This window comes from Sitophilus oryzae, unplaced genomic scaffold (assembly GCF_002938485.1).
Source record: "Sitophilus oryzae breed Bouriz unplaced genomic scaffold, Soryzae_2.0 scaffold_1717_pilon_pilon, whole genome shotgun sequence".
NCBI lineage: Eukaryota > Metazoa > Arthropoda > Insecta > Coleoptera > Curculionidae > Sitophilus > Sitophilus oryzae.
In genome coordinates, this window is record NW_022146410.1 from 1,010,188 (window position 1) to 1,019,228 (window position 9,041).

Here is a 9,041-nt window from a genome sequence, read left to right on the forward strand (position 1 = left end):
AAGTATTTCAGTAGCGTATCTAGTATTTTAATTATATATTTTTAACTATTTTTATTAGAAATATATATTTTTTAAAAATTGACAAAAAACAAAACTAACAAATTATAGGGTCTGCCCTGCTTTATATTTTTGTACTTTTTAAATGAAATTATTAGTACGGCACTGATAAACCGGAATTTAAATCCTATACAGGGTGATTCCTGTAAGTCGGTCATGCTTTCGGGGAATGATAGGGGACGTCAAAATATTAATTTTGATATAGCACACTATGGGTCGGAAATGCCTCTTACTCAAGATACAGGGTGTTAAATCGTTACCATATTTATAACACCCGCAACTCATCACCATCTCGAGAGAGACGATCATATAGAGATGAACGCTAATAGACAGTGAGGGGCTCGGATTGTTACCCACTAAAAACAATCCACCTCCGAGGAACCAGCTGCCGAAGTATGGCCAGCTATTATTCCTGCTGATATTGGAGAGAAAAAAAAGGGGTTTATTAATTGTGGGGTTTTGGGAGGACTATTTTAAAGGAATAAGGGGTAAGGGTGGTAAGACAAAATTAATTTTCCAGAAGAATAGTTTTCAGATGGGGATAATTGAAAAATTGGTTTCTATAGTCCTCGGGATTGTAGTTGAAGGGTTTTATTAGGGTGTCATTAGGGATGGTACCAATTTTTTCGTAGAGCAACTCGTCCTCGATTGCACCACCCTGTATATTTATCTACCTATAACTGGGGGCGTCTTATTGCCTTTTACTTCTTGAGTAGGTACCTATTTAAGCTCAGGGTAGTTCTTGAGATCTCCAGTCTTTATTTATATAGTGCATATATTGAGTGCCATCATACTGTGACGTTGTGTTTAGAGTTGTGTGGATTTTATAATTATTTAAAGGACATGTGAGTGCTATTCTAATTTAATCTCTAGTAGGTATGTATATTAAATTATTGCTTTTACTTTTAATTTGAAACTACAAAAGGTAAAAAGTGTACCTTAAAGTAAAAAATAAGGTACCTTAAAGTAAAAAATAAAAGAAATATATAGGTACTCTTTGCAATTTCTTTCTATTTCTCCATGCTAAATAGCAAGTATAACTTAGAAACATATATGAGAACCTAGTATGAACTAAGTATTTTTTAGATATATATATTTATATTATTTTTTACGAATTTTTTTTTCGCTTTTATTATATAATATAGTACAGTTATACAAGGATAAAATATATTTTTTTTCAAAAGTAAATAAAACTCATAATTTTACTTTGAGGTATGTATATATATACACCTTTGCATTTTTAATTATATTAATTTTTTTGGGTCTCTACTTTTTCTTGAAACAAACAAAATATATTTAATTAAAAATAAAAGTAGTTTCTGGTAATGTACTATTAGATAGGTACATTTGTGTTTGAAGTAAAGCGTTTCACCAAAAATTTTACAAAAAATCAGTTATTTATATTAATAAATCCTCTGGTAATGACCTTAAGTAAAAAGGATTATTAGAATTATTATATGTATTATATTATGCATCTGTATTTTATATCATAAATCCGCACACACAGCTTTTGTCCTGCTAATGTTTCTTTTTTTCTTTGTATCAGTTTCTTTAGCGTTTCATTTAGAATTAATTTACATAAAATAGATATTTATAGATTAATTTGAATTAGCGCCGTATACAATAATTTTTATCGTACTTCCATTTCCAATTTTTTCCTGGTTATTAGAGATCATATAAATTTAGACATATTAAATGAAACCCCCCTAAGCATAACCAGATTTCAACTAAAATGTCCTAATGAAGAAGTATATTATTTATTCTGTAGACATAATTAACATCTAACCTCATTTTTAGAAGTCAAATTTTTGTGTGCCTTTCCTGTTTGAGTTTTATCTGTTTTGTTTATAAAAAATGGCTCCAAAAAAACACCATAAACGGGAAAGATCATCATCATCGGACAGCGAAGCTTCAGCATCATCGAACGAGTCAACTCACCGTAAAAAGAAAGACAGAAAAAGGGACAGTTCAGAGGAAAGTGTAGACAAATCAAAAACATCGAAAACTCAAAGGTATGTTTTGAAATAGTGTAGCGAGAAATACTTTATTAATTTTAGAAACTAAAATATATATTGTTTTCTAGGATTGGATAACTTATTTTTACGCGAATAATTTTCAGTAATCCTCCCAGATTCTATTAAAGCTAAAACAAATACAAATACATTTCCAGAAATCAGAAACGATCTTCAGAAGATTACACCCACTCCAGGTCTGATCAAAGGTCTCGTAACAGATCTGTATCTAGGTCACAATCACGTGATAGAAGATACCAACATAGGGAACGATCTAAGTCAAGGGAATATAGTAGACGAGATGCTGACAGGGACAGAAGAAGTGGACATAACAGTTCAAGAGATAATGAAAGGGATGATGGAAGGAGGCAGTTTAGAGATAATAGAGATAGAGATGACAATAGAAGAGGTGGTTTTCATAACAGAGATAGGAGAGATCAGTTTAATCGAGATAGGAGGTAAAGTAAAATATAAATATGTAGAAAAAGTTTAGGCCCAAGTTTGGTTTACTTGAAATCAGTTATGTAAGAAATATATTGTTTATTTAGTATTTGGAAGCCTTTTCGAATAGTATGTTATAAAAAAGTTTCTGCAGAAATGCATAGTTTTTCAACTTTAGAATAGCTGAAATCAGGGCTACTTTCGTTTACTTGAAATCAGTTTTGTAACAAATATTTGTTTATTTAGTACTCGCGTGTACCAGCGACTTCGTTCGTATCGAATTAATCATTTGTAATGGTGATGATAAAGCAAAGCAAGAATTTCCATTAACATACAAACTGGATAAAATTTTCTCACATTTATGTCAGCATGAGAAAAAACAATATGGCGATATTATTATATAACTTGGTAATATTTGAGGGGTAGTTTCATCTTGTTGGAATTTGACTTTTCGAAAAAACTGTTTGCCAAAAATAAGCTTTTTATGTCAAGCAGTTTAAGCAGAATCGTGGTTAAGAAATTACCCAACTTTTTGGAACACCCTGTATGATTTTTTAAAAAATTTCAAAATATGTAAAAAAAACAAATAAATTATGCTTGTCCAAGCGTTTTCCCGAAAGACTAACCGTTTTTTAAATAACAAATATTGTAATATTTGAGGGGCGTTTTCACCCTCTTGGAATTTGAGATTCGGGAAACCCCTCCTTATCGAACCTCTACACCCCACAGTCAATCCGTTTGCCAAAAATCAGCTTTAAACGTCAAGCAGTTTAAGCAGAATCGTGATTACTCAATGGTCATATTTTATGAAACACCCTGTATACATTTATAAAAAATCTTTTAAAAAAACAAGAGAAAATATAAGTGTTAAAGAGTTTTTCCGAAAAACTCACTGGTTTTTAGATAAAAAATATTTTAATATTTGAGGGATAGTTTCACCCCCTTAGAATTCGAGTTTCGAAAAATCCCTTCTTATCGAACCTCTACACCCTAAAGTCAATCTGTTTTTCAAAAATCAGTTTTTTACGTCAAGCGCTTTAAGCAGGATCGTGATTAATCAATGACCAGATTTTTCGAAACACCCTGTATACATTTTTAAAAAATCTTAAAATATGTAAAAAAATAAAATAAAATATACGTGTTTAAGCGTTTTTTCGGAAACTTGAACGTTTTTTAAATAAAAAATATTGTAATATTTGAGGGGTAGTTTCACCCTCTTGGAACTGGAATTTCGAAAAATCCCTTCTTGTCGAACCTCCTCTACACCCTAGAATCAACCTGTAGGTTTCAACCTGGTTTGAGCAGGATCGTGATTAATCAGTATGTCAGTCACTTAATGATTTTATATATTAGTATAGATTTCTAAGCCTTTTTGAATTGTATGTCAAAAACATTTTTCTGCGGAAATGCATCATTTTCAGTTTTTCAACTTTAGCATAGCCGAAACCAATTACATGCAAACACGTTTCTGTTTTTCATTCTACAAATTTTTCTAAACATAGACATTGTAAATCATTCACCTACAATTAACTTTTACAGTATTCATTTTGAAGGTCTGATAAATATCTCACTTTTACTGTAAAAGTTGATTTATTAGACTTATAATATAAATTTCTAAATAGGTTCCCTTGTGGGGCAGATTATAATATATAGTATATTAGCTTTGTAATAATTATTTTTTTTAATTGCAGAGGCAACAAGAGATTTAGAAGTCGAAGTAGGTCCTACGACCATGCAAATGCGAAATGGGGTAAAAATGAGAAGGGCGATTCGAAAAATGATAGGAAACAAGGTGGAGAAAAGGAGAAACCTAATTTTTCCTTGTCCGGAAAATTAACCGAAGAGACAAACACATATAGAGGAGTCGTCATTAAATATAGGTAATTTTGAATAATTTTTGTTTACCACAAAAATAATATATAACCACATATTTTTTGATATCTTTAGTGAACCACCGGAAGCAAGAAAACCCAGAAGAAGATGGAGACTGTACCCGTTCAAGGGAGAAAAGGCCTTACAAACACTGTACATTCACAGAGAAAGCGGATATTTAATTGGTAGAGATAGGAAGGTTGTTGATTTACCTGTTGATCATCCTTCATGTTCAAAACAGCATGCAGCCTTACAGTATAGATTGGTACCATTTACTAGGGAAGATGGATCATCTGGTAAGAAATTTATGTTAATGTAGGTAGTAGGCAAATCAGTAAAACTTAAATAAATAAATGCCTTTATTGTCAAAAAAAAAAATACAATTTGTAGACACAGGTAAAGTAAACAAACAAAAGAGAATACAAAACAAAATATAAAAACTAACAAGTATAAAACAAAACAAGTATACAAATTACATAGTCAGTCTTATTGTTTAAAATAAACATTTATAAATGTTTAGAATGTCAAAGAATAAAAAAATAAAAATAAGATTCAAAAATATTTAGTAAGTTTATAGTAAATATAGTAATAGCAAATATTAGACCAGTGTTTACAAGATCAAATTCGATTATCAAAATATAAGTTATTTACGGCGTAGAAAGCCTTATTGTCTAGTAAATAAGATTTCAATGCGTTGCGAAATGAAGAAAATGATGTTATGGATTTGATTTCAAATGGCAGGTGATTGTGCATTTTTTTCAAGTTGTATAATATTGAACTTTTAACTAACTCTGAGCGTGGGGTAAGTAGACAAAGCGTTTTAATAAATATTAAAAAAAAAACATTAAATTATAAAGCTAGAATAGTATACGGTTTTGACTCAAATTTTTTTGAAGTTTATAAAAAGTATTCATAAAACTATATGTATATCCTTCAAATCCTTCAATTTAATAGCTGTTAGTAAGATGTTTCACATCAAATATGCGCACATTTTTTGAAAAAATGAACTTGAACTGTTTTTCAATTTTTTTTCATCGTTAAACCCAAGTTCTATCACAGATTAGGTATCCTATAAGTATACAGATAAAAATCTTGTCCCTATTTCGTGGTACGAAAATTGTTTTTTATGACGATGTGCAAACAAGTAAAATTTCCTGTGCGCAAAAATAAACTCGCGTAAAATAACAATAAACAGCGTAATAGAGAGATATCGCTAAACCGAATAGCGTGCATGGACGTTAATAAGACCAGGTGTTATTTCCTTTACGTGAGGTGGCATTAACTCTCTTCATTTATAGTTATCGGTTCGGAAAGAATTCTGTTCGCGTCGCGTCCGCTATTTTAGATAAGTGTGAGATGGCCTTTCTTGAGAAGCTGATACATGCTTACGTAATAGGCAAACGGATTCAAATATAAATAAGGAAGGAAGAGTTAATTTTTTTAATTTTTTAAAAAAGTCCTGGCAATGAGTTCTGTTGTCCTGGCAATGAGTCCCAGTGAATATCGAACAGCTCTCTTCTGGAGCTTGGAAATACGGTCAGAATGGAAGGGCATATCTGAGGTGCGACTCAAAAAGTGCATTATAAACAGTTCTAGCCACTGACAAGTTAAGCTCCTTAGAAACAGATCTTAATGCAAAACAGGCAGAGCTTAATTTTTCGACAAAGCGTCGATATGCATGTCCCATTTTAGAGAATTGTCTACAACAAGCCCTAAGAATTTTACAGATTTTACGACGTGGTGTTGTTGTTAAGTACAAAAGGCTGCAGCGAGATTGTATATGACAAAGCTTTAGTTTTAGAAATGTTGAGACTCAGGAGGTTCGAATCGCATCAAGATTTAATGGTGATTAAGTCATTTGATATAATCCTATGAAGTGCCGTGACGTCCTTGTTGCTCCAAGTGCTCCAAAGCTCCAAAACTCCAAAACATTAAAACTGAATTAACTGTTTTAATCATCTGCTGGTCATGCTAACATGGTTAGCAAAACGCGCGTCCAGTGTAAAAGTAAAAGTATTTTAGTGCATTTTGGTGATTTAGTGTTTTATTTTGCTGTTATAACACCAAAGGTTCCAACCGCTAACTGTAATTATTACACAAACCACGAGGTGACGTGCACGCCAACCTCAATTGGTCTCCTTATCTCAATTTAATTTTTGAAGTGAAACTACTTTACGCGCGTTGGGAATAAAAATTCGGTTACGGCCTTGAGTGACGGCCGTAACGCGAGTGCCATGTGCAAGCTAGCGGGGTAGATACCCCTTTATAAAACAATCTAACCCGGCTATCTCATGATAATCTACCCCGATGTAAAATAAGTTTGTGGCAACACTGGATAACGATTTATACCATACGCGGCTAAGAAAATCACTATAATAAACTTGATATTGTACCAACCTTTTGATGTTGATTTCATGCATATTTTCATCGATAGGTTTGTAGCTTCTGAATAATGGTCTAGGTAAAGCACCTAGTTCATTTGCCAGCTCAGAATTAGAATTTAGAGTTAGTAACTCGCAATATTCAACGAGAATATTCATATAATTTAATAAAATTTCTGTAAATCGCTATAAATAATTAATTGTTTGTAATTGAACTGTAATTTCTGTATTATTAATCCGGTAAATGATGGAGATAAACAATTGTGATTGATTAAAATTTTATTTTTAAATGAAAATTTTGTTAACAACATTCTGAGAATTCGAATAATGAATTGAATAATGACAAGACAAATGACGTCTGCCTAAAAAAGACAGCGATTTAGAGTAACAATTTGGTTATGTGATTGACAATTTTGATTATGCAAAAGAAATACATATTCTATGAGTTTGCCTAACGATTAACATTAATTTAAAAATAAATCCCCAACATGAATAATGAACAAAACATTTAAACAAAAACAGACCAGAGACCACACAAAACGAATTGTTGGTTAGTAGCAGTTAGTAGTAATCAATCAGAGATATAGATGTAGTAGTTTGGTTTAATGGCCACGGCCGCCAAGCTATCCGGCCGAGTGATAGAATTATCGTTTTTTTAATAAATATTAAAAAAAACATTAAATTATAAAGCTACCGTATGATCGAATAAAAACGGCGTCAGCGATGGCTATGAAATGAAGATCGCTGTCATTTTATATGTAAATTTATATAGGAAATGCCATCGATCGTCATTTCCAAGCCAACTGGACGCCGTTTTTATTCGATCATACGGTAGAATAGTATACGGTTTTAACTTTTTTAATAGCTGTTAGTAAGATGTTTCACTTCAAATATGCGCACATAGTGCACACACAATTTTTTTGAACTGTTTTTCAATTTTTTTTCATCATTAAACTCCATTGCAAAGTTCTATTCTGTATTTGCGAATTTATTTACTTCTTGTCAAAAACAATTAGGATAAGAAAATTTGACTATGTTGTTTCAGTAGCCTATGTGTTTTTCTCTTATTAGATAATTATATTAACTTATCTATTTTTTTAAAAAATATATTTTATTTTTTTTTAATGAAAAACACTTATTTTTTAGGTAAACGAGTTAGACCATACTTGATTGATTTGGAATCTGCGAACGGGACATTTATCAATAACAAGAAAATAGAACCTAAGAAATACGTCGAACTGCTGGAAAGAGATGTCATCAAATTCGGTTTCAGCTCTAGAGAATATGTTTTGCTCCATGAAAATAGTAAAGATGAAGCTATGGATGATGATGTTAAAGCTGAAGAAGATATCAAAGTGGAAGCTGAAGTAAAGGAAGAACCATAGTACAATATTATTTATTTATAAATGGAAATAAGCGAGAATTTTTAATTTTTTTGAGGTAAAAACATATTTTTTTATGAAATATCCAGTGATTATTCAAATTATCTTTAATTTAGTTATATTTAGGTATAAGAGTTTAGATTTTGTTGTATATCAAGCTGGAATCATAGTCTGATGTGTTTAAAAATTCTGACGAGTATCTAAAATACTTCATAAATATCAAGTTAGGAAAACTAATGTGGTTGTTTTAATTTATCTCATTTGAAGGGTAAGGGAAAAAACAGAGGATGTCACAAAATTGACTTTTACATAGAATACTGATTTAATGTTTGATTACAGGATATTAAAGGATATCGTTAGGGTGTCATTTTTTTATAACGAGAAAACGTCAGTAATCACGATAATTTAAAAACTCAACTTTTTAACACATAACAGGCCATAACTCAAGAACCACTTTAGATATTGAAACTTTTTTTTATTTTCAAGATCGGATATTTTACAATATGTTTTTATAAGAAAAATTCGATAAGGTTGTTTTTTCCATTCAAAAATTGTAAACAATCCATCCATTTACTTTTAGAGCATAGCAATTTTCAGCAATCGTGTAATTTTTTTATTGATAAAGATTTTCACATACTGTCTACAAAGAAAATACAGCAGAAATATTAACAAAGTTCTTGAAAAAACTACAATCTATTATTTCTCATAGATTTCGAGATATCGATTTTTGAATTCAGGGTTCTAATAGCGCGACCACTATCGAACACCCACTCAATTCCACTTATTTTTACCACAAATGCAAGTGTTTCTAGCTTGCACTTAAAAAAATTCAAGCTATAGGGAAAATTACAACGACTCGTTAATAAATAAACAAATCAAGTATCACGAGACGTAAT

At 31.1% G+C, this 9,041-nt stretch overlaps 1 protein-coding gene across 1 annotated transcript; it reads left to right on the forward strand.

Annotated features, from left to right (window-relative positions):
- Window positions 1-1,813: 1,813 nt before the first annotated feature.
- LOC115881384 (smad nuclear-interacting protein 1) lies at window positions 1,814-8,382 on the forward strand. Its single transcript, XM_030898842.1, has 5 exons — window positions 1,814-2,069; window positions 2,228-2,527; window positions 4,202-4,390; window positions 4,458-4,678; window positions 7,910-8,382. The coding sequence occupies exons 1-5, from the start codon at window positions 1,912-1,914 to the stop codon at window positions 8,146-8,148; spliced, it is 1,107 nt and encodes a 368-aa protein (XP_030754702.1). The 5' UTR covers window positions 1,814-1,911; the 3' UTR covers window positions 8,149-8,382.
- The last annotated feature ends 659 nt before the right edge of the window (window positions 8,383-9,041 follow it).

Bases quoted from the DNA above. Each gene is read 5' to 3' on its own strand.
- LOC115881384 (XM_030898842.1), top strand. From the start codon at position 1,912: ATGGCTCCAAAAAAACACCATAAACGGGAAAGATCATCATCATCGGAC. The intron at 2,070-2,227 runs GTATGTTTTGAA...ATACATTTCCAG, and splicing joins AAAACATCGAAAACTCAAAG to AAATCAGAAACGATCTTCAG. The intron at 2,528-4,201 runs GTAAAGTAAAAT...TTTTAATTGCAG, and splicing joins CAGTTTAATCGAGATAGGAG to AGGCAACAAGAGATTTAGAA.